Source organism: Glycine soja, chromosome 15 (assembly GCF_004193775.1).
Source record: "Glycine soja cultivar W05 chromosome 15, ASM419377v2, whole genome shotgun sequence".
In the NCBI taxonomy this organism is placed as follows: Eukaryota; Viridiplantae; Streptophyta; class Magnoliopsida; order Fabales; family Fabaceae; genus Glycine; species Glycine soja.
In genome coordinates, this window is record NC_041016.1 from 13,195,410 (window position 1) to 13,223,133 (window position 27,724).

The 27,724-nt window shown below is 34.0% G+C and overlaps 3 protein-coding genes across 4 annotated transcripts; 2 read left to right on the top strand and 1 right to left on the bottom strand.

Moving 5' to 3' along the window:
- Window positions 1–2,971: 2,971 nt before the first annotated feature.
- Window positions 2,972–9,283, top strand: LOC114387405 (vacuolar-sorting receptor 6-like). Its single transcript, XM_028347593.1, has 13 exons — window positions 2,972–3,582; window positions 4,340–5,032; window positions 5,116–5,204; window positions 5,318–5,387; window positions 6,326–6,409; window positions 6,513–6,589; window positions 6,718–6,799; window positions 7,588–7,670; window positions 7,783–7,849; window positions 7,961–8,089; window positions 8,283–8,386; window positions 8,484–8,598; window positions 8,856–9,283. Exons 1-12 carry the CDS (start codon window positions 3,288–3,290, stop codon window positions 8,595–8,597), a joined length of 1,887 nt encoding a protein of 628 aa, XP_028203394.1. The 5' UTR covers window positions 2,972–3,287; the 3' UTR covers window position 8,598; window positions 8,856–9,283.
- Window positions 9,284–14,382: 5,099 nt separating this feature from the next.
- On the top strand, window positions 14,383–21,215 carry LOC114386525 (protein PLASTID TRANSCRIPTIONALLY ACTIVE 14-like). 2 transcript variants are annotated; one of them, XM_028346538.1, is made up of 13 exons: window positions 14,383–14,628; window positions 14,713–14,865; window positions 16,180–16,317; window positions 16,958–17,083; window positions 17,273–17,401; window positions 18,085–18,174; window positions 18,263–18,413; window positions 18,837–18,946; window positions 19,055–19,126; window positions 19,833–19,956; window positions 20,056–20,253; window positions 20,844–20,886; window positions 21,003–21,215. In XM_028346538.1, the coding sequence occupies exons 1-13, from the start codon at window positions 14,572–14,574 to the stop codon at window positions 21,079–21,081; spliced, it is 1,470 nt and encodes a 489-aa protein (XP_028202339.1). In that variant the 5' UTR covers window positions 14,383–14,571; the 3' UTR covers window positions 21,082–21,215. The 2 variants fall into 2 exon arrangements, with proteins under 2 accessions (XP_028202339.1, XP_028202340.1); XM_028346539.1 differs by having other exon boundaries at window positions 14,384–14,628; window positions 19,851–19,956.
- Window positions 21,216–23,198: 1,983 nt separating this feature from the next.
- LOC114386624 (pentatricopeptide repeat-containing protein At3g57430, chloroplastic) lies at window positions 23,199–26,011 on the bottom strand. The gene has a single exon (XM_028346655.1). It carries the CDS (start codon window positions 25,981–25,983, stop codon window positions 23,341–23,343), a length of 2,643 nt encoding a protein of 880 aa, XP_028202456.1. The 5' UTR covers window positions 25,984–26,011; the 3' UTR covers window positions 23,199–23,340.
- Window positions 26,012–27,724: the final 1,713 nt, after the last annotated feature.

Genomic DNA, 27,724 nt, shown 5'->3' on the forward strand with positions numbered 1-27,724 from the left:
AGAAAACCCTCATCTTTGTTTTCATGTTTTCCTTCTTTTCTCTTCACCTACGACACATAAGTGGGTTTGAGGGCCAAGTTTGAGAAAGAAAGAGACTAAGAGAGAAGTGAGGTTTGAGAGTTGGAGTAAGTAGGCGATGGCGCGAATAGTGGCTGGTGTCAGCACGACTGGAGGTGCCAGGGGCAGCTGGTGGCTAGGTTGGTGGTGACCCTTGAGAAATGAGAACAAAAGGAGACAACCATGGAAGCATGGGTTTGTGGAAAGAGCTCGTGACTATGAAATGTCGACGACAAGTCCCAACATCGCTACCCTACTTATTTTTTTGTGCTTTATGCAATGGATCGAGTGGAATCGCATTTTGGGTTAAGATTATGTTGACCCTATTCTTGCTATGAAACTGTTTTGATGTGTTCTCTTAGAAACCTTATCTTTGTGAATTTCTTGAGTTGTGAGTTGGCTTGGTTTGATTTGGAAATGTAAAATTGATTGAAATGTCCTAAAAATCGTTGTTGAGGTCCTATTCGTCTTGGATATTCACGAGTGAGGAAGTCATAGTAATAGATCCACAAGAAAGATATAGAAGAAACTATAGTGGGTTGTGTGAAAATGCAGAGAGATGTCGAACAATGATTCTGTGATGCTTAAGGGACCTAGAAAAACAGAGAAACAAAAATATTGAAACCACACGCAGTAGCGACGTCGTTTTTTACTTTTTTTAAAAAAAAAAAATCTTATGTGTAATCCCAGTCAGACAAAAATCACACATGACACCACACGTAGCATGTCTGTGTGGCTAATTAATGACCACATAAGCAAATAACGAATACCGATTAACGGTAGGGATCTCGAACAAAACTTTTCTAATATTAGAGACCCATCACAAAGCAAAAATTTATTAAAGACCAAACATAAAAAATAAGTATTTATTAAGGACCAAAAATATATTTAAACCTTCCAAATATTTTCAATTTATATTTTTATATTTTGCATAAATCTAAAAGCACACTTCATGTCATACAAACATATTGGTTATAAATAATTTTCAAGATTGTAAGTCGTAGGTGATGAATAATATCATTAGCCCTCGAAGCATTTAACGTGCCTTGTAAGGTGGGCTTTTCAGCATCATCGTCTTCCATTGACTCTTTTAGAGGACTTGAAAATAGACCCATAAAAACCAAACAAAGGTACCTCTGTTTTCTATTTTTCTTTTCATTGACTAGACTTGGCCCAAGCAACACAAATGGTGTCACGTTCCTTGCAATTTTATAACCGACAAAAGTAAAATTTTCTCATTTTGAACTTTCAAGTATGCTTTCTTCAGTCCAAGAAAGGGTACCCATTAAACTTTATGAGTCCTAATAAAATAAAACACTTGTCGAATATTTGGGTAAAATAGTTTAAGTTTTATACACCCAATATAATTTTTTTCCACTGATAACTAATAAAAAAATTAATTTTAAGATGATTATTATAAAAATTAATAATTTTTCATAATAATATGTAATTAGATGACAATATGGAAGAATTTTATGTTGTCAGTACATTTAAATCAGATTCTCAACAAAATGAAAAATTGCAATTACAAAATAAGAAAAACTAAATATCGGATAGAAATGGACCACACGAAAAAGAAAAAGAAAAGAAAAGTATGGTGCTTTAATTTTTTGTTATCGTTTTTCAGTCAGAAAATATATTTCATTTTCGTAATATTTAGGGCAATAAGCTGACATGCCCAACTTATCTAGTTAAAAGATTCCCTCAAATTGAAAAGACAAAAAAAAAAAAAAAAAAAAGAGGAAACCTAATGGGAATTTTCATCGGCGTGTCTTCATTAAACTAAGTGGTAATATTTATGATACTTCATTGTCACGGTAGACTAAGTCAATTAAAAAAAATAGTTATCATCCGGAGACTTTTTGCCTTAGATCAATCTAGAAATATAGATTAATAAACCTATCGTTAAATTCATCAATAGGAACTTCTGCTACTTTGCTTTTAATATTCCATGAATTAAACTTAACGAGAAAAATTAAGCTAATGTTACATATAAAAAGCCGAAAATAAGTTAGGCATTATAGTTGGAAAAAAGTAATACTTTCACAAGGATAGTTAGATACCCTCTTAATGAACCTTTCTAACACTTTCTCCTAATTATTCATAAAAAACATCAAATACCTTTTAGTAACTTTTTAAAAATTAAAATATTATGGTTATTCATTCCCCCTAAATCACTCTACATTTTTAAATAATCAACAGGCCCCAACTTACATGTGCAAACTCATCATCCAATAGTAATATACTTCAAACTTCATGCATAGTTGTCCAAGACTTAAGAAACTAGTCAACCCCTTCTTATTTATACAAGCAATTGCACACGAACTTGCGAGCTATGGGTAAAATATTCAAAATATTTCCAACAACTTGTTAAGTTTCTTTCCTTTTCCTTAAAAAAAAAGTTTCTTTCCTTTATTCACACTACAGTAAAAAATTTTAAAAAAAACTAACAATCCCTCAATTTTCTAAAATAACATAAAATAGGAAGACATAATAAAGAGTAACATAACCTATTCTATTTTCAATCTTTTTCAAGCTAAGCAAGACTATATTTTGATGAGTTCCTATTTCCATGAGCAAACACAATTCACCTGTATCATTTTATGTTTTACCAATCATATTATATTACTAACAAAGATCAAAAGGTAAAAGAAAATATACTCATATTTCATCATGACGAATTCAATTCTTGTCATGGTTGATGGGCGCATCATGTTCGATACATTTGAAGGCTAGTTGAGTCTTGAGTTCTGTCATGACCGATTAATCCTAATGAGCCTCTCAAATCCTATCTACCTAAAATTTTAATTTACCAAAAAAATCATATTATTATTATTAATTAATTAATATAAAAAAATGTTGTGAGAAAAATTCTCTCCCTGGCGTGAAAAGATATAAAATAAATAGACAGAAGAAACATAAAACCAAAAAGGACTCTGTCTGCGCGCGTCTCTGTTTATGTGGAAGTTAGCTCCCCTGACTCCGTCCACCACCACCTCTCCTCTTCCTTTCACCTGTCGTTTGCTTACCCTCCCTTTACGTCACCGTTTGATTGCGAAACGCAACCCTCCACACCATAAACCAACACAACAACACTCTCTTTAAGCAAAAAACTTTCCACCGGTAACTTGCAAAGTCTTCCTTCACACGCGTCCTTCTTCTTACTCTTGCTTCCCCTGTTTTTTCTTGTGTTTTTCACTGCCAACAACAACAGCACATACAAACAAACCATGAAACCTTTCGTGGCTGCGGCTGTTTTGTTGTTGTTGTTGGTGGTGGTGGTGGTGGTTGTTGATGCCAGGTTTGTGGTGGAGAAGAGCAGTATAACTGTTCTGTCCCCGCATAAGCTGAAGGCGAAGCGCGATGGCGCCATCGGTAACTTCGGTCTTCCGGACTACGGAGGATTCATCGTTGGCTCTGTGGTGTATCCCGCTAAAGGCTCACACGGATGTGAGAACTTCGAGGGCGATAAGCCCTTCAAAATTCAGTCTTATCGTCCCACTATTGTTCTCCTTGATCGTGGAGGTATCTGTCTGTCTTTCGGTTCTGTCTTCGTTGACTTTGATCCTTTCATTGATCTTAATTTAATGTTACCTGATCCTGTTTTTATGGTATGTTCTGAAATTAGTCTTGTTATGTTCGTTGGTACGTTGATATTCTATTATAGAATAGGTTCATCCATTGATTGATTCTTTTTATTTTTTTTCGTTATTAATTTTTCTATTTCTCTTGAATTTCTTATATTTTTTTAAGTGAAATATATAGGGTACTATAACCATCCGCAAACACAAGGAAGAAAAATAAAGTCTTTACCCTTTCCTTTTTTGACTGTTAGTCCTCATTTCTTCATAATTTGGCTCTGTGTTTTCTTTTTCCGTTTGAGTAAACAGCTTAATTGAGTGTTTACTGAATAACAATCAGTTTATTAAGGACTTATTAAATTAGTACTTAATACTTACCATGTAAGTATTTATGTATAAGTTGTTTTTATAATCAAAGAAGAAATAAATTTAAAATATTTTCATATATGTTGTAAGCTATTTTTATAAACTATCCTTAAAACTTATTTGAAATAAGCTGAGAATAGTCTATGTATGTCAGAGATAAGTCTAAATAAGCTCTTTCAAACGGGTTGTTATATGATCCTTTTAATGAATCCTAAAGGCTACAAAAGGACTAGTATTAGAAGCATTTTCACAGGATCTTCAAGCATCCTTTTGTATTATAATTCTACAAATCCAGGTTTTGTGATGCTTACTGGGAAAGTTATTTGCACTTGTAGAGTGTTACTTTGCCTTGAAGGTTTGGCACGCCCAACTGGCCGGAGCTGCGGCAGTTTTGGTGACAGACAGCATTGAGGAGTCTCTGATAACCATGGATTCTCCTGAGGAGAGCTCTGATGCAGATGGCTACATAGAGAAGATCACAATTCCATCGGCTCTGATAGAGAAATCCTTTGGTGATACGCTGAAAGACGCTTTGAATAACAAAGATGAAGTTTTGCTAAGAATTGATTGGAGAGAGTCAGTACCTCACCCTGACAGCAGGGTTGAGTATGAGTTCTGGACCAACAGCAATGACGAATGTGGAGCTCGTTGCGACGAACAGATGAATTTTGTGAAGAATTTTAAGGGTCATGCTCAGATTCTTGAGAGGGGTGGTTACACCTTGTTCACTCCACACTACATAACATGGTTTTGTCCACCACCCTTCATTCTTAGCAGTCAGTGCAAGTCTCAATGTATAAACCGTGGGAGATATTGTGCTCCGGATCCGGAGAAGGATTTTGGAGAAGGATATGAAGGGAAGGATGTGGTGTATGAAAATTTGAGGCAGTTGTGTGTTCATAGAGTTGCCAATGAGAGCAACCGTTCATGGGTCTGGTGGGATTATGTGACAGATTTCCATGTCAGATGTTCTATGAAGGAGAAAAGATACAGCAAGGATTGTGCTGAGGAAGTCATGAAATCATTAGGTAAATACTACTCTTTTGATGTTGCTGTGAGTGAATTCTGCTGTTTCCTCTTCTTTTGTTAATGTTTAATCTTAATTCTACAGATCTGCCTATGGATAAAATTAAGAAATGCATGGGTGATCCTGAAGCAGATGTGGAGAATGAAGTGCTAAAGAATGAGCAACAAGTCCAGGTCAAATATTTAATATTTATAGTTATCTCTTTAGAAAAATTAAGAGAATTGTCAACTGTTAGCAAACAATGTAACTCAATAATTTATGTACTTGTTTCATTTGTGATACTCAGATCGGTAGAGGATCTCGCGGTGATGTCACCATCTTGCCAACGTTGGTTATAAACAATGTCCAGTATAGAGGTTGGTTACTTAAATACCTACATGAAGTCAAGTATATTGAACACATCATGCTTTTACTGATCTTCAGTTATGTATATGAGTGACCTATGCATTCTATTGCTGAATTTGGCAATCAAAATCCAGTAGTCATAGTTGCTGAGTTTAGAGCTTAAGGGCCAAGAAAAAAATGCTCTTACTCTATTCCTATTATGGCTTTTGGTTCTTCATGTTTCACTGGCTTGGCAACTGAAAATATCCGTGAATTTACTTTCAAGTTTCAACTATGTGATGCTTCTGTCTTATAACTAGAGCATCAACCATCATGATCACCTTCCCCACATGTAACGGAGAACATTTTTCTCTTGATGTATAAGGACTTGTCTCATTGTCAGTAAACAAGTTAAGACTCACGGAAGTTTAGGCCTCACCCTAATTCTTATTAATGAATTTAATCTATTGTCCGTATATTATTGACTTTAGCCTTAAATATGTTTTTAATCTCTAATAAATACTTAATTTTTACATTTTGTTCTCTAATAAATTTTTGCTTTATGTTGAATCCCTAATAAAACAAAATTTTGTTTTTGATTCTTAATATTTTGTTTTAGTCTCAACTAATTACAAATGAAAAAAATTTATGAGAGAGTAAATACAAAATTTGCTAATTTATCGAGAATTGAAAAAAGTGTCAAGGACAAAAAATAAAATTATTGTTTTATTAGATACTCAACGCAAAATAAAAATTTATTAGAGAGTAAACACAAAAATTAAATATTTATCGGGGATCATAAACATATTTAAGCCTTGACTTTATTCTTTTTAGCTTATTGGTTAACTGAATTTCTAAATCTGTTATTGATGTAATGAGGTATATATGTTACATGTCAAATTCAACTACCCTTTGTAAGCATATATCTAGTCTATCAGAATTCTGAAGATTTAATTTATCTTGTCTAAAGGAAAATTGGAGAGAACTGCTGTACTCAAGGCTGTATGTTCTGGATTTAAGGAGACTACTGAACCTTCAGTTTGTTTAAGTGGAGGTTAGTATGCTTGATATATGAATTTCACTGGTGATTGTTTCTTCTAGTTCTAAAAACCTACTGTGTAATATTCTAAACTATACATCCTGGTTTGATTTACCAGATGTTGAGACTAATGAGTGTCTTGAAAGAAATGGAGGATGTTGGCAAGACAAACATGCTAACATAACTGCTTGCAAGGTATAAAATAAGGAATATCTATTACCATCCCTTGTCCCCAAAGTTAAAATCACTGGACATGATGCATCGCGGTCCATGTGTGTCTGCTTATGATTGGCTGCAAATTAAGCCTTTATAGTTTTGTTCAGGATACTTTCAGGGGAAGAGTTTGCGAGTGCCCTGTTGTGAACGGTGTTCAGTATAAGGGTGATGGTTATACAACATGTGAAGGTATGCATTTTCCAATTTAAAAAGTTCCCTCTTGTTATTTTAGAATATCAAAATATTATTCTCTATTCTCATAAAACAAGTTGGCTATGGGAGCCAGAGATTAAAATATTTCCTCTATGATTTGCAAGTCATCCTATATGCGTGTCAAACGATTGAGAAAATTCATTTCATATGTAATCGAAATCCATACAAGTGCATTTTCACTGATAAATGTGGATGAAGATCAGTAGAGCCTCTCCCCCTATCCTTTCTTATTTATGGTCTAGATTGATTTACTTAAAAAAAATGTAAGTGAAATATGAACACAAGTTGAGCATTGTATGAGAATTACTATTACTATTTATTTGTTAATTATTATATGGTTAATTTTAACTTTATAAGCACTGCCTTCATAATGAAAAGATCTGTTTTCAAGTTATAAGCAAAAGATCTATTCATTCCGGGGATACTACTAATTTCTTGTAAATAATGACAATTCAGTATTGGGCTGCTATGGGATAACTTAGACTGTTAGACAGAAAACTTTTGAAAGATAGAAAGCCCCATTTCAGCATTGCTAGAATTGAGTTATTCAAGCTAGTCGCCTGTTTCTCCTTGAAAAGTCTTGTATGTCAGGATTACCTATTGCTACTTGGGAATAAATTAATAAAACATTATAGATGGGCTAATGTATATTTAGATTGAACAAGATATTGTAAAAGTCTTTCATGGTCCACAATAAGAGGCAATTTTAATATGTTCCTTTCCATGATGTTGCTGATGTTCATATAATTTTCCTTATTTGACAGCTTTTGGACCTGCAAGGTGTTCTATAAACAATGGTGGTTGTTGGTCTGAAACTAAAAAGGGACTAACTTTCTCAGCTTGCTCAGTTCAGTACTGCATAACCTAACCTTCATTTTACTTCTGGTTATTGCAAAAGATTTATGCTACCACTTTACTTGACATCCCTCAAGGCTAACTGAATTCCCTTCTGTATAAAGGACTCCAAGGTAAATGGCTGTCAGTGCCCGGTTGGGTTTCGTGGGGATGGCACTAATAAATGCGAAGGTAACATTTGTTTTTGCTGTGGCAATTAAAAACCTTTTAATATTTTCTATGTATGATCAATTTTGTATAAGTATAGATCAATTTAAAAACTTATCTTTTGATCTTATTCAGACGTTGATGAATGTAAGGAACGAAGTGCTTGTCAGTGTGATGGCTGCAGCTGCAAGAACACTTGGGGTAGTTACGATTGTAAATGCAAGGGAAATCTTCTATATATAAAGGAGCAAGATGTTTGTATTGGTAAGATATTAAAGTCAATCTGTTGCTATTATTAGTTTATTACTATTGTCAATTTGTGATCCCACCACTACAACAAGTTGCTTACATCCTAGATGGATAATAAGAGATTTTGAACTACTCTTCCTGTGTAACTGAATTTTTCTAGAGACAATTCAATTTGTTCATGATTAGAGTTTTGCTCTGTATCATGCAGAAAGAAGTGGATCAAAATTTGGACGGTTCCTTGCCTTTGTGGTCATAGCAGTTGTTGTTGGTGCTGGTCTAGCCGGTTACGTGTTCTACAAATATAGGCTCCGGGTAAGCCTAATTCATTCTCAGCTACAGATAATGTTATGCATCGTTCATGTTAAATTGAAGATTACCATATTAAATTGCCTTTGTCTGTTTTTTGTAGTCTTACATGGACTCTGAGATCATGGCTATCATGTCACAATACATGCCACTGGACCAGCAAAATAATGTAGTTCATGCTGAAGCTCAGCCTTTACGACAACAAGGCGCCGTGTAAGGTATTCATTTAAGTGTTTTTGGTATTGTTTTTCAATCAGAATTGGAGTTTCACTTTGGTTATTAGCATAATAAAAGTTTTGTATTAAAGATTCGCAAAAGTTGTTAAGGTGAAACTCCAATTCTGATTAGAGAATAATATCAAAAACATCTATGGAACTACATCCACAATTTGTCCTTCAACTAATCAGCTGCATTTGAGACAGCTTTTATGGGGAACAATCTTCTTATTTTGCCATTATCTGTATTCTACCTGCAGACATACATAATGAGCTAAAAATAGTCAAAGGAACCCGTTGCACTGCATAATCCACTTGAGAGAAGGATTATAAATAGAACTGGCTATATGGATTTGAATCCATTTGACAGCGAAGGAAGATCAGTATTTTACTGTAGGATAATTATGTGAACATTGCAATACATAACAGAAATTTTCTACAAGGAATAATTTCTATTTTCCACAGTTTGTAAATAGAGTTTTTGAGAATTGAGATGTACATGTACACCTTAGATTGAGAATAAGGATCCGTGTGATGTTGGAGTACAGCATATGACGACATTGATACCAAAATTTGGCAACACAAGTATGTCATTCTGGTTCTTCTTTGTGGCCTACAATATAATCTGTGGTTACCAATCAAATCTTCTCGAAGTTATCTTGAATCTATCAAGTAGTTTTCAACGTTTTATCTTTGGTGCCATGTTGCAGCCAATATATCAAGGTTTTATAAAACACATATTTAATAGTTTTATAGAACACTTGTTAGTCTTACGCTCAAGATTTTACACCCATACCTCTGTTAAAAATCTGGTCATTATTGGTATTATTGAAATAGGAATGACCATTTGATAAGCTGAGAGTAGTTTCTTAAGTATTTTGATTATCAATTGATACAAAGCGTCAACTAATACCAACTAATAATTAATTAATTCCTCTTAACAATAGTAGAAGAAATCTTTTCCTTTCCTTTATAAAATGAAATTATAGTCACGCTCAATCACGGAGATAAGAAAATAGTATAGGGAATAAACTTTCAATTTGTTTCTACCTTTAATGTATCACTTTTTTACCCGGAGTTAGACTTAGATTTTATCTTTAAGAATAAAAAAAAATCCAAAATTCCTTTGAAAATCAGGTGATTAGCTTGAAATCCGATCAACTAAATATTGATTGATCAGCTTCAATTTGTGGAAGTGGAAACCGTTTTCCAAAATTTAATGTATTTCAGTCTTATATTTGAATCACGGATAAGAGAATATCGATTGAATACTACAAGATTTTTTATATTAAAAAATCTTTTAAAATTCTTTGAAATTTGCAATCCACGTGTCCTAAGAACAACTAAATAAAAGATTAGAGAAAGGATCAATCTGTTTAACAAATTTGATAGATTCTGTTCCATGCAAAATTTTATAGAAGGTAGAAACAAATTTTTAAAGTTTATTCCTTTTAGAATTTTCTTATTCTCAGTGATCGATTGAGCGTGACTATAACTTCATTTTCAGGAAAATATTTCTTCTACTAAGATTCTATTATCGTTAAGATTGAATGAATCAATTAATTATTAATTAATATTAATTAGCTGACATCGGCAAATGTTAGCTACAGGAGCGGAACCAGAAATTATTTTTAGGGGGACAAAAAATTTTGCGAGGGTCCAAGGTAAAATGTAAATATTTGTGTTATAAAAAAGTGAAGAAAAAAAAAATTAATTTATGTATTGAAAAATATTCAAGTCTCATATGGGCAGCCTCAATCCTTGGAGTGTAGATTATATATTGGTTTTAAGATGAAATCTAGCATGATACGAGAGGAGAGAATATGGTAGAAACAAATAAACATAGTTTTAGTTGGGCTCAAGTATCATATCAATCTTATAATTTCTATTAATTTGTTGACATAGAATCACAATTTGACCAAAAAAAAGCTAATCTAAAGATCAAACACCAAACAAATTAAACACCATATGCAAGCTCATCATATAATAAGCACAATCTCTAGTCGCATATTATTATGCAATGAGTCTTCATGATGACAAAGAAGTGAATCCAATAACTAACAATCACAAAAACAACAAATAAACACCAAAAGACTAATCCTTGGAAATGTTCAAAGAGGTTATAATGTTTTGGAGTGTTGAGGCGACAATTCTAACCACAGTTTCCCTGTTTTGGTCTTGAATCGATGCGTTATTGTTGCTACAAATCAATAATTGGTAAGACATAGTTAACACTGAGCCTCCTGGTCTACTATTAGATGATTCAGCAACTGCCCGACTGTGATCTTCAGATATCAGAAATCCTGAAGGGAAAATTGGCACCATTGAATCTCCCCTATTCATAATCATGCTCACGTTTTTCGCAGAAATTAGAGCATAAACCATATACGATCCCATAGGATCAATATAACTATCTTGAAACATCATCACATCGCCCTCTATTCGGTTATAAGTCTGCTACATGAAGATATAAGAACAAAATTCATTAGAGTTTATTTGATGCAATAACAAAAAAAAAAAAGACTGTAAATGTACTTAATAATCTAAATTTATTTTTGCATAATGTTATCTAATAATAGATTGTCGTGTATAATATAAGAATATTAGCTTTTATAATTGATATTTTAAAAATCATATCTATATTGATTTTTAATAAATTGGTAGGTTGAAAAATTACATCAATAGATTTTTTTTTACTAGATATGACATATAGATTTTTTTTTACATTAATAATACGTGAAAAGTAAATTTTAAAATAAAATCTTAGAAATTTTATTAGATATTGCTTAATTATATTTGTTTTACTATTCATTTTAAAGCACTTAATTTGTGTTGTGTTCTTCCGGAAAGAGATCTTAATCTCATTGTTGTTTTCCTTCAAAGGTGGTGCAAAACCAGCATCACGTAACTTATATAAATCACTAAAATTTAAAACCCTGAACCATTCGATTAGAAAGCCTCGTGGCCCTCATCCTTGCATTGAATCCCTTCACCACTGAACAAAATGGATGACATAGACTTACCTATATACAGTATAACACAAAATAGACCAAAGAGGCTAATTAATTAAAACGAATATATATATATATATATATATATATATATATATATATATATATCATAACCTTCTTGAGATGCTTGAGGGGGCATGTTGTTAATTGAAGTCCAAGCAAAACTCTCACATTCTATTAAGTGCCCGAAGCCACCTTTCAGCTCCATATGCAATATTGTTACGAATAAGACCTCTTTGAGCTTGTTGCAATCCTATCATTCACTTCCACGTGCTCAGCCCAAATAACCTTGAACAAATTAAAGCAGATGATATCGTCACTGAAAGCTTACTATAGTTAATTTGCATTATTAAATATATTGAGAAATGTAAACTTTTTATTAATAAAATTTTCTTTTTCATCATAATTTTTACACATTTTTATATATTTTTCTCAATCTTATGTTATTTATCACATCATTTTTTTTCCTTTCTTTCTTATCTTTCTTCATGTTTTGTTGCAATATTTGTACATTTGTGAACTAAATTGATAATTTAAAAAATATAGGGACTAAATTATCAACAAATGCATACTTCAAGGACTAAATACATCATTTATCCAATATTGTCTCCTTGAAAGCATTTTGTCCTGATTGTGCAAAAAAGTATAATAGGTTAGTCCTCCAGATAATTTAGTTCCTAAACTTTGCAACTGGATGTCAAAGTGGTCCTTAGAAAATGTAACTTATTATCAAATAGGTCCTTGAACATTATATCTTAATAACAAAATAGTCTCACAAATTTAACAACAGAACCAATTTTTTACACTTTTTGCACATACGAGGACTAAATGTGAATTTTTCATCTTTCAGAGACTAATTTGTTACCACCTCACACTTTCAGGGACTAAAATAGATATCTACCCTAAAAAAATAAAAATTAAAAGGGTAAATGACTAATTTAGTCCCTTTATTTTACATTCGTTGTCAATTTTTTCTTGTAGTATGAAAATAATCAATTGTGTAAATATGATGACAATTTAGTCCTATCATCAAGTGATTTCTATTTCTGTTAATGTTGAGTGCATACGTAGCACGTCCTTGCTAACATGTCAAATCCACATGTGTATGGGACATTCCACATCAACACACAATGTTTTGGACTAAAATGTTAGTGAAAACTTATTCTCTCTATCGTCTGTTTCACTTCTCCTTCTTCTCTTTGCCATCAAAGGCTCTGTGCAAAACTTCAAGCGATACTCTAACAGATCATCTTGTTGCGAATCACCACCACTAATATCATCACCGACATCACAATGATAAACGTTGACATGGAGAACCAAACAACAAGTTTATTGTTTACCCTTCATTCTCCTTCTCCTACCATCGCAAACCATCATCACCTCATGGCTCCCAAATTCTAGCCTCGTGGGTCCTTGAGATTGGGGAAATTCAAACATGCATGCTCCCCAAGGATCTTATACGCAACATTATTGTAGTCATAGACAACAACATTATTTGCATAAAATAGATAATAAAGATTATGGAATGCCTTGATGAAATGAGTCCTTGATATCATCATTTCATAAATTCCCAGGGAGCTTATAATGCGAAGGATATCGATGGTGCCAAAGAGAAGAGAAAGGAGTGGGAGAAGAAATGGGCTAAAAAAACAAAAAGAGATGTCACAACCAAAAATCGTCTTCGATGTCAACACATGGTGACGGATTGACGAAAAGGGTTGTAGAGGGAATTTAGGAAGAAATCTGGTGTGGAGGTCACATGGTACTATTGTGTGCCTAAGATAAAATCGACAATGTGGTCCATAGATCCTTGGCCCAATGTTGCCACTTTTGCCACTTAAGTTTGTCGTGTGTCTAGGCATGGCACCTGCGTGGGGTGGGGGTGGGTAGTACTCCCCCGCTCCCCGTCCCGTCCTTGCTGCCCGTGGTGGGGGTATTTTTTGCCCCGTCCCCGTTTCTCGGCTTCCCGCAGGACATGCGGGGACTCCGTTTTACATTAAAAAATGTCAAAAAAATATAATTTTTTTTGTTTTATTTCAATTTTTCAACAATAATAAATTTTAGGTTTAATTCTAAGTTTAAAACATGACTAAAAATACTAAAATAAATCAATAATAATAGTAATAAAATCACACAAGCATAAAAACATCCAAAAAATATCCAAGTAGGTGAAAAAGTAAAGAAGGAACGAAGGTGAAGTAGTGAATAAGAAACAAAGGTGAAGAAGAAAGTTAAGGAACAAAGTCTGAATGTTTGATGCGACGTTTTAGGATTTGGATAATATTTGTGTCTTTGTGACTTTGAGATAATACTTATATATATATGATAATTTTATTTTGTATTTTTTTACTAGTAAAATACTATATTAACCCTTATATTTATGTTATACATATTATAAGTTACGAGGATATATAAGTAAAATTTTATATAGCGATGATACGGGGATCCTGTGGGGCGGGGAGCATAGTCTCCGTCCCAGAATGAGCTCGGGGGATTTTTCATCCCTATCCCCGCGGAGAATTTTTCTCCGACCGCAAGACCCCGAATCCCTAAGTTGCGAGAAGAATTATCATATTACTTCTCAGACAAAATATTAATGAAAATAAAGATTAATATTAACAAAATTAGTAACGGCAATACATTTACATAATTTTTAAATAAATTGTTGATCATTTCCGTAATATGAAGATTAAATCATAGCGGGTGTAAAATACATGGACGAAATTTGTCATTTGCCCAAATTAAAAATTTCTTAAGGGTAAAACTTAATGCCAACCCAAATGGAAGTGAGCTGTGCACGGAGTCGCTTGACTTATGCTGCTGGAACCGAAGACTGGATAACGTTTTCTCTATACATATTCCTCTGTTTACTCTACCTTGTCACTAGCATATGCTGCATCGCACCATTCACTACTACTTCGCACACATGCTTTAACTTTGCGCTTCTTTCCATTTTCAATATCCAATGGCTTCTTCTATTCATCTTTATCAACCAACCAACACCTTATTCTCCAAAACCCAGGTTCCAATTTCTTTCCTTTTTTCGCACCCTTTTTGTGTCTCTTCAATCTGCACCTCTTACCAACATTGTTTTCTTTCTGAACAGTTCAAGGGCTCGCGCCGTGGCTTCTTGTGGAAACCCAGTTACTCGTTCGGCTCTCGTGCTGAAAACAGAGCACGACCCATCAGAGCTTCGGTTGGTGCTCCCCCATTTCCCCTGTTTCAGCCTCCCCAAGTTGAAGAGACAACATCGTCTGAGGTAAATTCCACTTTTTTGGTTTTTTTCCTATTTGTCCCTCGCTTATTTGCTTGTTGGTTGTTGTTTTGATGGTTTGGTAGTAATTGACATCTAGGAGCAGTTAGAGTGAGTGCAGTTTCCATAATTTGATGTGGTTTCATGTTCACAACACTTAGGCCATGTTTGGATGAGTTTCTCCATAAGTACTTAGAGGGAAAGAAAATAAGAAAGAAATTGAATTGAACTTTAAGCTAAAATCAACTTATGTACTTAACTTGGAGATATAATGTGGGTTGGATGGTTAAGGGAGAAGGGAAGAGGGGAAAGGTCGTGGGTTTGATCTCCTCTGCTAACAAACTAACATTTGCTAATAAAAAAAACTTGTGTACTTATCTTTTATTGAAACTTTCTCATCTATCTTATCTAGGAGCTAAGGTGTATAAGTTGATTTTAGCTTGCGTAAGTAGCTTAATTCATTTTACTTTCTTATTTTTTTCTCCTATAAGTGTTTAAGGAGAAGTTTATCCTAACTGAATCAATATAGTGCTTTTTCAATGACTAGTACTTTTGCGTTTGTCTTTATGCATTTAACAAAATGGCTTGTCAATATACAGTGACAATGTATGCGCCAAATCCATCCATATAGTTCATGACTGTTATATACTAAGAAGTTGATATAGATACATGTGCATATTGGGATTAAGAAAAGTAGAAAAAAGTGGGAACATGACAGGTTTTAAAGTGAGAAGTAGGAAAATGTGGCAATAAAAGAGAGCTTATAGTGAGAAGCAGAAAAAAATGAGCGAAAATAAGGCTTACACCAAAAGCAGGAGAACTCTAAAAGAGATGCTGGCAAAATATGGAACTCAGAGGAAAGAAGTTAGGAATGGAGAGATTACAGATAGCTATGACTATCGGAAGTCTTAATTAATTGATTAACTAATTGATAATAATAATTTTAATAACAACAACAACAAAGTAGGGGGCATGGGCGGGAAACAAAGGTGATAGGGAACTGGCACATGGTTTTAATATATAGCAAGTAAATAGATTTGATGTACTTTTATGTTCATGATATTAACACTTAATATGTTACAGTGAATGCTGTTTCTGTAATTTGACGTGTTTTTATGTTTATACCACATAATGTGGTAGAATGAGTGTTGTTTCTAATTTGATCTGCTTTTATGCTCATAATTCTAGATATTGGATTCAGTACATTCTTTCTTGAACGACCAACATTTGGATGAATTCTTCAAGGGGTTTCTGTTTAAATGAGATGTTTATTGTGATTTTTCTTTATTTTCTATTTTGTTAATTTATTTGTTCCTCTAGTTGGAGCCCGCTGATCCTGATTTCTACAAGATTGGTTATGTCCGAAGTATGCGAGCTTATGGAGTTCAGTTTAAAGAAGGGCCAGATGGTTTTGGAGTGTATGCTTCCAAAGATGTAGAGCCTCTTCGCCGAGCAAGGGTAAGTAGCTTCATTTAATATTGTTAGTTGCTATAAGTGATGTTACTCTACTTACTTTCTACCAGAGATATAAGTCTTTCCAACTGCTAGTTGTGGCACAAGTGAAAATGATTGCACATAAAGTCAACTTCTAGAATTTTTGCACAATTAGTTATTTGTATAATATGTTTTAAGGCTTAATTTCACTTTTTACCCCAACTTTTTACTTTTTGTCGAATTTTGCCCCAAACAAATTAATTTGGCGCATTTTACCCTCAACATTTTAAAAACTTACAAATTTTACCATCCGTTGTTGAGATGATGTGACATGCTAAATAAGCGTAAAAGTGAAATTCACTGAAAAGTATGAAGTTAGGGATAAAATTTGCCTAAAAGTGAAAAAGTTGGGGATAATTTGCTAAAAAGTAAAAAGTTGGGGTAAAAAGTGCAATTATTTTAGCATGGCACGTCAATTCAGTGACGAAAGGTAAAATTTGCAAGTTTTTTAAAATGTTGAGGGTAAAATACACCAAATTAATTTGTTGAGGTAAAATTCGCCAAAATGTAAGGGGTAAAAAGTATAATTAAGCCTATGTTTTATTATATTCTTAATTCTTAATAGCTGTCCATGGATGATTTCCCTAATGTTGTACTTGGGCAGGTTATAATGGAAATTCCTCTTGAATTGATGTTAACCATAAGCAAGAAGCTCCCGTGGATGTTTTTCCCTGATATAATTCCCTTGGATCATCCAATATTTGATATTATCAACTCAACAAATCCAGAGGTAATTACTATTCTCTTCTAAGTTCATTTGTTCATAATAAGATATAACCAATTGGTTGTTTTCGCTTTTCATGATAAATACATACGTTACCAATGTGTCACCCTTTGTTTTAACTGTGTTGTACCTGCTACAAAAGTAAAAAATGTTCTGGTTATCTGCTTAATGTAATTGTGCAAATCTTTGTGGCAGACAGATTGGGACCTAAGGTTAGCATGCCTTCTCTTATATGCATTTGACTGTGAAGGCAACTTTTGGCAATTGTATGGCGACTTCTTACCGAGTGCAGATGAGTGCACTAGCTTACTTCTTGCTTCAGAGGTGTGCATAAAACAAACTGGTTTTGCATCATTAAACCATGTTTTGATTGTGGTATTCCTTTTTCGAAATTATTACTGATCAATTCTTGATATCAAATGGAGATCATGTACATAGTAGATGTTTCAATTCCCACTTAATGTGCTGTTTCAAGGTTTTTTCCTTGAAAGCATTTTGATGTGCAGTTTCTGTGTTGAAGTTGGATCATGTTTTAAGACTAGGAAAAGTAATTATTCTTAATAATATATGAGCTAGTTGCTTATTTTCTTTCTGGTGTTCTACATAGACTTGAGAGACGCTTTACCTGGTTCTTATCTTAAGATATTTGATTGGCCTACACAAAAATCAGGTTGGAGCAAAGTAGTTTAGCAACTAATTTTACTTTACAGATTGCACTTGACTAATTTTAATAGCTTTCCTTTGCCAATATGTAAGTTGTAACTCAAGTCATTGTAGGTTTTTATATTTTGTATTTTTTATGGAAATGTCAAAGATAACTCATAAATTTTGGTTGACAGCCACAACATACATATCAACTTTCTTGAGTTGGCCTGGATTAATCCTTTGCAATTTTAAGATTTTGTTGTATTCACTCACATGCATTTTAGAATTGCTATATTTTGAAACGTACAATACAGTTTTAATAATAGTTTTATGACATCTCATATGTTGATCTGTATCACCAGGAGGAACTTTTGGAGCTGCAGGATCCTGATCTTGCTTCCACTATTAGAAAACAGCAACAACGATCCTTAGAATTCTGGGAGAATAACTGGGTAAGGAGCAAATTCTTTCTCAAATTTGTTAGTCTCCCATTGTACATAAACTTACAATGGATTAACAAATTGTGTTAATCTCATTTAGCACAGTGATGTACCCCTTAAAATAAAGCGTCTTGCGCGTGATCCTCAAAGGTTTGCTTGGGCAGTAGGTATTGCACAGTCACGATGTATTAACATGCAAACGAGAATTGGTGCTCTAAATCAAGAAGCAAATATGCTGATTCCTTATGCTGGTGAGCTCAGTTCACCTTAGTTACTCTGACTAAATATGATACTTTTTATGTACTCTTATAATCAAACAAATCTCTTAACTCTTAATTTCATCATTGACTTTCTTTTGTATTAAATTTGATTTGATTTCCAGTTCTCAAAAGAAAAAAAGAAATCTTTATCCATTCATTGTCATTGCTTAATTTGTTTATTGTTTTGTTAGAATTTCAACAGTTTTCACATTTTTATGCAACAAATTAGAAAACAAGTAAACAAACATTACTAGAAGGAAACAAATAAAAAAAAACAATATGGTTGAGGAAAAGAAGTGGGCAAAAATGTGTAAAAGTTTATTTGTATATATTACATGTGGTGGCAGTGTTTACTTTTCCTACTTAAGATGTCTTTTCAACTAAGGTCATTGCTAATTTGGTCTTACTTTTCAGATATGCTGAACCATTCATTTGAGCCAAATTGTTTTTTCCATTGGCGTTTTAAGGACAGGATGCTTGAGGTTCTTATAAATGCTGGACAGCAGATTAGGAAGGGAGATGAGGTAAACCATTTGATTTTTCTGTGAAAAACATGTTCAGTTAATTACCCTAGTAATATTCACTGAGACATGGACATTCTATTCTGATTATGCTGTCAAAAATTGTAACAGATGACAGTTAATTACATGAGTGCTCAGAAGAATGACATGTTCATGCAAAGATATGGATTTTCATCACCCGTGGTAATTTTCTTTTCATTTAAATCTTGATGAATGGAATATTCTATATCTTTTTGTTCTTTATCATGCATATTTGGGGGCTGAGACCCACGGAAATACGCATTAAATTAAAGGGGGGCGGGGTGAAGAAAACTCACACACTGAAAGCCCATTATAGGTGCCACTGTCAACCATTCTCAAGTGTTGGCTGTGGAACCACCATGTCAGCTTTTCTCAACTCTTTTAAGCAACATCAACAATGTGTAGCTTCTCCTTCATTGTATTTCTAACTCCTCTCACCATAGTTATTTGCTGCACTTTAAGCATTCATTCAATACTCTTAAGTCTTAACTCCATCTTTCACTCTAACTTTAACCTTAGACTCTCAATGTTGACAGAGATAGTAGTTTTCCATATAACTCTAGGAAAATCCTATTGAACGATTTTAGTTTGATATTTATAATCATTTGATATGTACTTCCATTTGCAACATGCTACTTTGTGTGCTTTTTCTAAATTCACCAGAGATCCAACCCAATTCACATAAGAAAATCTGTTCATTATGCTGTAAGACTTGTCCATGGTCACTATAAAGTATGCCATATGCATTGAAGTATTTATATTATTATATCATGATTTTGTTATTTGATTGCTTTTGTAATGAACAATTCATGTAAACTTATACGTGTTTGGTTTTAAGATCTACTGAATTTTGAAATGTAGTTCTCAGAGTTGCTTACAATTGCAGAATCCTTGGGACAAGATCAAATTCTCAGGCAATGCGCGTATTCATTTGGATTCCTTCTTGTCAATCTTCAATATATCTGGCCTTCCTGAAGAGTATTACCATAATAGTATGGGCAATATGAATTTTCTTTCTGGAATCTTCTATGTTACAGTTTTGTCTATTCAAATTGGCATTATTTAGGATATCAATATGAAATTTATGGCAGATTGTCTGTCAAAAGCCGGAGATAGTTTTGTTGATGGAGCAGTCATAGCTGCAGCACGAACATTGCCAACTTGGTCAGATGGGGATGTGCCTCCAATCCCTAGCATGGAAAGAAAGGCTGCGAAGGAGTTGCAAGATGAATGTCAAAAGATGCTTGCAGAATTTGCTACAACCTCTAAGCAAGACCAGAAATTGCTAGGTAAATTTGGCATTCATATCCTTACACTAGAAAGTAGAGTCACAGAACTGATTGTCATAATAATTTTATTATGCAATATGATTGCTTTCTGAGAATATGTATACATAAACCTGTTGACTTTTCTTTTATATCAGTAATACACATGGGCTAGAAAATGTTTGGGGGATATTCTGGTTGACCTTGAGTCAGTCTTGTCAACATTGCCAAAACAAGTTACATCGAGTTGAGGCTACAACTCTACATGATTACAATTATATCTTCTGCATAAGCTTCATCAGTTCTATGGAGAGCTGAATCCCTTGAGCTCCAATTGACACCTGCAATCCACTAAGTAGTACTTTTGTCTAGGATTTTAGTCAATTACACAAATCCAATTGGGTAAAAAGCTCAACCACTTGTGTAGTGAAGCTCTTAAAATTATCACCTAAGGTTTATAAAATAATCATGCGATCCATCCTCAAGGATTGACTCAACCTTGTGAAATTATAAGATCAAAATTTACCGAAAGCTTCAGGATTGTGTGACTATTTCGACTTTAGCTGAGATTCATGACAAAAAGCTAATTCTTAGCTTACACATCATGATTGCAGATTCAATGGCAGATGCTACGAGGACACTTGAAGCTGCAATAAAGTATGCCATACTTACATCATCTAGCAGTTTCACTAGCTTTTTAAATTTTATTTTCCTTGAGATCTTAAGCCCTAAACCCTCTAATTATAGTTTCACTGTGGATGCCACATATGCAGGTATAGATTGCACAGGAAATTGTTCATGGAGAAAGTTTTCCAAGCATTGGAGATGTATCAAGAGCAAATACTGTTCTGATCCCAATCTACTAACATGAGAATAGTCAGGAAAATTTTGTAACACTGTCGTATATACCTGTAATTCTGTGTCACTAAAAACAATGCTCTTTATCCATTAATTGCAGGTTCTTCACTCTGTTGTGCCTTACCTTCTTTTTTTTGTGCCGTTCCTTGATCAAGTTCTAAGCAAATTTAAAAAAGAAAAATAGTGTAAAATCATAGTTATATTTATGTAATTCAGACTGGAAATCAAATCAATCAGTGGACTGAGTTATCAATTCACTTGTTTAACCATGAGTCAAACAGTTCTACTTGAAACTATGAAGCACGGATATTTCAATTTGCTTCACATATCTGTATCCGATACTAATACTCTTGGATACTTCACCCATACATACCAATGAAGTATCCAAATCCATGAAGCACCAATAATTTAATTTGTTTCGCGTATCTAATACTGGTATTCTTTGGATATTTCATTGATACTTGGTGAAGTGTCCAAGCTTTTAAAGCATTTTATGAAAGTTCAATACAACTACAAGAAACATGTAAACATATATAATATAGAAGCATTTTCCCTTAATGAACCAAAAATGAAAATTATTCCCTTTATGAATGATTTTCAGGTAGAAATAGAATTGATATATTGTTCTTATATGTATATAATATAAAGTAATTTATGATGACAATGATTTATAATTTTATTTTTAGTAATATTCAAGAAGTATGTTTTTAATTTAGATTTGCAAAATTACAATTATATATTTATCATTTTTTATGAATTTTTATATATTTTTAAACATTTATCTTACACATATTGTATCTTATATATTTTTAGAATAATTGTATTGTCATATCAGATACATATAGTATCGTATCCATGCATCGTAGACCAAACATAAACCAGTTTCCCTTCCATGAAAACAAAATTGTAAATTGTGAAGCCCTAAAGTTCATACGAAAATAATGGCAAGTTCTTAAAGACACGTGATAAAAAATAAAATTTAGAATCATGCGAAGGAAAACACGCCAACCGAAAAAAGTTTCATATTTCGAGTCCAAATATCAAAATGAACTATGTTAAAACAACGCTAAATAAAGGAATTAAGGTTTTTTTACAGCATAAAGGAATTAACGTTATCAAACATAAATATATTCAGTTAAGTTCTTAATTCATTTACCCTATGTTTGGATGAAGCATTTAAAGAGAGAGTAATGTATTTTTTTGGGTATTTTAATTGTTGTCAATTAAATTGTTCCGTTTGGATGTTTAATGAGACAATTTGAAGAATTCTACAAATTTTTTATCCTTTGTTAAGATAAGGAATTTGAAATTCTCCCCTTATAGGTGGGACTTAAAAAATTCTTCACTCTCCGTGACTTAGTGGAAGATTGGTGCAACGGTGGTTGACAAGGCTGAGCCATTCAAGCTTGAGTTCCGTTGTTGTGCCTCCACTCTACAAATGTCTCATTCACCACGTAGTCATAAACATTGTGAAGAACTTTTAGTGCATCGTCACCATCGTCAATGCCATCAAATTTCGCAAGATCCTTGACCATGTCAACACCTCCATTGATGACTAGAAGTGACTACGAATGAATCCACTTCCTTAACATAAGATAACTTGAAATCTGTTGAAGTTTTCAAGATTTGATTTCTGTGGTTAGATTTGTGCTGCTATGCTGGAATTGATGGTTGAAATGTGTGCTAGAGAGACAAAGCATGCGAGGAGAGAGAAACAAACAAACACAAGAAACATTTGTTCTGAAATTTAATTATTTGCAAAATTTTATAATACAAACAAGTTATTTTGTAATTGATTGGAATTGAATTTGTCATTTGGAAATTCTTCATCTAAACACAGCTCTAACACCAAATGTAAACATAAAATTCAAACGTGCATGAAATTAGGAACTCTAAAATTATATATTAGATCGATACACGCTACAGAAATCTTAATTGCTCAAGAATTATCTCTATTGGTGGCCAGGTTGTCAACCTGTCATGTCTAACTCAAGAAATTAGTAGCGGCTTTCAAAAAAGTATATACCTAACGCGTTAATGTACTGCATAAGCCTCGTAAGAAATTGTAGAGTAACAGAACTGGGAGATTCTGCAGTCAAGGATTCAGAATATACAGGAATTTTAGTTATCCAAATTATGTAACTATGCATTTGCAATAATACATGATCTCAACTGAACTTCTTGCCCATGAAAGAAGGAAAAAGTTGAGATGAATAAATTAGAAAAAAAAAATATTTTACTATTCACTTTCTTTTACCAATAATCCCCACAAGAGCAAGTTCCATTTGCGAAATGATGGAACCTTCTAACATCTCTAAGAATGATTTCCCTGTCCACAATCTTAGATATGATTTTAGTGGCAACATGGCAGTCATTGCAAACCCGAAGGTTTTTGGCAACTCTGATGGTAGTTCCTGGAGGGGTATTCAAAAGACCAAAGGCTATTGCCAGTCTCTCACTGTGCCCACAGAGCATAGTTTCTTTCTCTTCATCATCAACATTGTGAAGGACACATGAAATATCAGGCACGTAGCCCTCCTTTCTCATTCTTTGGGACAGAGTTTCAAGATATTCATGGAGTTCTTTACTTTGTGGGTGTGAAGCATCCCCTGACAAAAACTTATGAACCTCGTCACCATGCTCAATCCAACTACAACCAGGTTCTTTTCTTACTCCCATTTCCTTCATTTTCTTACGTACTCCCAATGCCTGGTCCCATAGTCCAGCTGAGGAGTATATGTTGGACATTAGAACATAATGGCTAGCTACATTTGGCTCCAAGACAAACAGGTGCTTTGCTGCAATTTCACCAAATTCTACACTCTGGTGAATCCTACAGGCACCAAGCAAGCTACTCCATGCATCTACTTTGTTCAAATTGGATGGCATTGTATTGATCAGTTCATAGGCCTCTTTGACTCGACCAGATCTGCCAAGCAAGTCCACAAGACAAGCATAATGGTCACCTCTAGGTTCAACCCCATGGCTAGCTTTCATTGTATGGAACAAATGCAGGCCTTCATCCACCATCCCAGAGTGACTACAAGCAGCAAAAATAGCAATATAAGTCACTTCATTGGGCCTTATTACTTCCCTATTACTGCCTCCTCCTGCTGTCATTATTCTAAAAAGCTCCAAAGCTTCTTCCCCTTTCCCATGCATCCCGTAAGCCATGATAAGAACATTCCAAGTTATAACATTTCTTATAGGCATTTGATCAAAGACTCTGCTAGCCAAGTTTAAACAACCACATTTTGCATACATGTCAACTAATGCGCTTCCCACGGCAACATCCATTGCCAGCTTTTGTTTAACAGCATAAGCATGAATTTCCTTTCCCTTACCCAATGCTGCCAAGGCAGCACAACCAGGAAGCACCGTCATTAGGGTCACTGAATTCGGCTTGAATGGAACTCCCCCATCATCCTCATAATCAACAAATGTATCACTCCCATCTTCTCCTTGCCTTCTCTGCATCTCATGCAGAAGATTAAGCGCATCATCATATCGCCCACAAACAATGCAGCCAGTGATCATCGTGTTCCAAGACACTATATCTCTTTTATTCATCCTACCAAATATCGTCTTTGAAATTTCAACCCTTCCCATCCTCGAATACATATCCATCAGTGCATTCTGCACATACTTATCCTTCCCAAATCCCCTCTTCACTATGTAACCATGGATCCCTTCTTTGTCCGAAAACACCTTGCAACGCACACAAGCAGGCAAAACACTCGCAAAAGTGGTAGCATTGGGACAAAACTCAGACTCAGAAATCATCTCAACAAACAACCTTAATGCTTGATCATCAAACTCATTCCTTGCATAACCAGCAAGCAAAGCATTCCAAACCGCCACCGTCCTCCTCACCACCCCGTCAAACACCAACCTACCCTTCTTAGGCTGCTTGCAATTACAATACATGTCAACCAATGCAGTCCCAACAAATGAATTCTCAATCAAATCCCCATTCCTCAACGCATAGCAATGAATTTCCCTCCCAATTCTCAACCTCTCAAGTTGCGAACAAGCCGGCAAAACACTCGCCAATGTAACCCCATCCGGCCTAACCCCATCAACAATCATAAGGTACACATACATCAACGCTTCCTCAAACCTATCATTCTGAGAAAGCGAACTAATAACAGTGTTCCATGACACCAAGTCTTTACCATCAAAAACACCAAACAATGCCTTAGCATCATTAACTCTGCCCAATCTCGCATACATCGTTACCAACGCATTGTTCGTGTAAGTTCTCAAATCGCCATTCCTCAGAGTATAAGCATGCACTTGCTTCCCGAGCCGCACCCCACCACGCACGTGCGAGCACGCGTGTGCCACGCTGACCAGCGTGAACGAAGTGGGGTCCACATTTTCCGACAGCATTAACCGGAACAAATGTAGTGACAGTTCCCACTCCTCGAAGCGACACAGCGTCGCGATCATGGAGTTCCACGACACGTGGTCTCGGTCCGGGATTTCGTCGAACACTTGGCGCGCGGCGGTTAGGTCACCGCACTTGCCGTACATGTTGACGAGGGAGTTGGCCACGGCGACGGAGGAGGGTGGCGCGTGGCCGAACTTGAAGACGTGCGCGTGGATTTGTTTTCCCAAGCAGAGATCGTGGACGGCGGCGGCGGCCTTGAGGACGGCGGGGAAGGCGAAGTTGTCGGGGGGTGCGGGGGCGGCGAGCATGGCGGCGTAGGTGGAGATGGCGTCGCGGAAGGAGGAGGAGTGGGTTTGGGAGCGGAGGAGGTCGATCCATTGCGACGGAGAACGGCGTTCTACGGTGGTCGGAGGAGGAGTGGGGAGAGTGAGAGTTAGGGGATGGGTTTGGAGGGAAGAAGGATAAGGGAGTGGCGGTTGGGTAAGGCTAAGAAAGGAATGCATTTTCGACCAACTCTTTAAATTAACTTCTTTTTCTTTTTGTGGAAACTTTATCTTCTATTTATTTATCTTTCTCTTTGTTCCTCTACACAAAATATCTGAAATTTCACACAATTGCTACTTAATTAGTTACTAAATAACCGATAATTAGTATAATAGAGTAAAAATGCTAAATAAAGTGGGAGAGAGAGAAAATAGTCATATATTCTTTATCATATTGGATTATAGTTTACAACACACACTGTTGTACTTATTTAAATACATACATTATTATTGGTTCAATTTATTTATAATTATTTACGTTTCAGTTTTTAGTTTAGAGTCTCATTCATGATTTTTTTACTTACAATATATTTTAATCATTAACAGAGAATATGTTACAATAAATGAATGGATGTGTTCAAGAGCACCAAGGTTACTTAATTCATTTCGTTAAACATGAGTTGTTAATAAATTTTTAGTATATATCTTTGATTCTCATAGATAAAAAGAAATATGTTCAAAAGCATGTTTTAGCACTTCTTGGAAAATTTAACTAATAGCCATGTCAAAAAATTGTGGAGTAAAGGATGCAAGAAAAAATATTATATATTATACATTATTTTAGATACGATTAGTAGTAACACAGTTGGGAGAATTCAGCCTTAATAATAAAGAACAAGGAGACACATAGTAATTAATGCGTTATACGAAAAATAATGAGTTTGTTTAAATTCTTAAAAATTATTTTTTTTTTGAAAAAAGTCAGTTTAAAAAACATATAGAATTTACTTTTTAAAAAGAAAAAACAGTTTAAACAATCACCTTAAAAGCAGAAAAAAAATATTTTATTAAAAAAATTGTTTTAAGAAAAAATAAACTTAAAAAATGACCTAATATCATGAATTCAACGAATAAAACAAGAATTTTTATTCAGATGGTTAGTGATCCAACTCATATAGATGTGTAATGTTTTTCAAATTGATCTGATTAGTGAGGCCTTAACATTATTCATTCAGGGTTTAATGGTTCAATTATAATTAAATCAGTAATAATTATATAATATTTTTTAAATTTAAATACTATAAGTTACATAGTTTTCTATAAAAATAGTAATATTCATAACTTTACTTGAAGAAAATATTATGATTAACATCATATACAAAATTACACATTAAACTAAATCAAATATAACATAATATTTAATTTCTACAACATAAAATAATATATTTTTTATAAGTAAACAAAATTATATTATATATCAATCAACAACTATAAGTGCAAAATATGAAAATTGTCTCCGTTACATCATCAATCTTAGTATCGAACTGTCATACTACTGATCTTATTTATTATAAGATTTAATATAATATATTAAAAAGTATTTTATTTTTGTTTTAAAAAATTTAACTTGGTAATATTTTTCAGAGCATCTTTCTACTTTTCACTCTGCAGTGTATGGGCTACACATCTTTTCTGATTTTGGAAGCTTTTTACGTTAAAGGACATTAGAAGAAAACCTCTTTACCTTTGACGAGAAAACGAAACTGAAACAAAATTAAAAATAGAACCGAACCGGTTCATTTCTCTGGTTCGATGCACTATTAAAAATGGTTTAGTTTTTTTAGTCTTGGCTCAATTTGATTCATGGTTCAATTTGATTCACTAGTAAAAAAAAAAAAGAAAAATTCTTTTAACAAAATTATTAATTTTAGCAAAAAAAAATATTAAAATGATGGAAAATAAAAGGAACTGAGTCAAATTT

Bases quoted from the DNA above. Each gene is read 5' to 3' on its own strand.
- LOC114387405 (XM_028347593.1), top strand. From the start codon at position 3,288: ATGAAACCTTTCGTGGCTGCGGCTGTTTTGTTGTTGTTGTTGGTGGTG. The intron at 3,583-4,339 runs GTATCTGTCTGT...TTGCACTTGTAG, and splicing joins TGTTCTCCTTGATCGTGGAG to AGTGTTACTTTGCCTTGAAG. The intron at 8,387-8,483 runs GTAAGCCTAATT...TGTTTTTTGTAG, and splicing joins TCTACAAATATAGGCTCCGG to TCTTACATGGACTCTGAGAT.
- LOC114386525 (XM_028346538.1), top strand. From the start codon at position 14,572: ATGGCTTCTTCTATTCATCTTTATCAACCAACCAACACCTTATTCTCC. The intron at 14,866-16,179 runs GTAAATTCCACT...TTGTTCCTCTAG, and splicing joins AAGAGACAACATCGTCTGAG to TTGGAGCCCGCTGATCCTGA. The intron at 18,947-19,054 runs GTAAACCATTTG...AAATTGTAACAG, and splicing joins AGATTAGGAAGGGAGATGAG to ATGACAGTTAATTACATGAG.
- LOC114386624 (XM_028346655.1), bottom strand. From the start codon at position 25,983: ATGCATTCCTTTCTTAGCCTTACCCAACCGCCACTCCCTTATCCTTCT.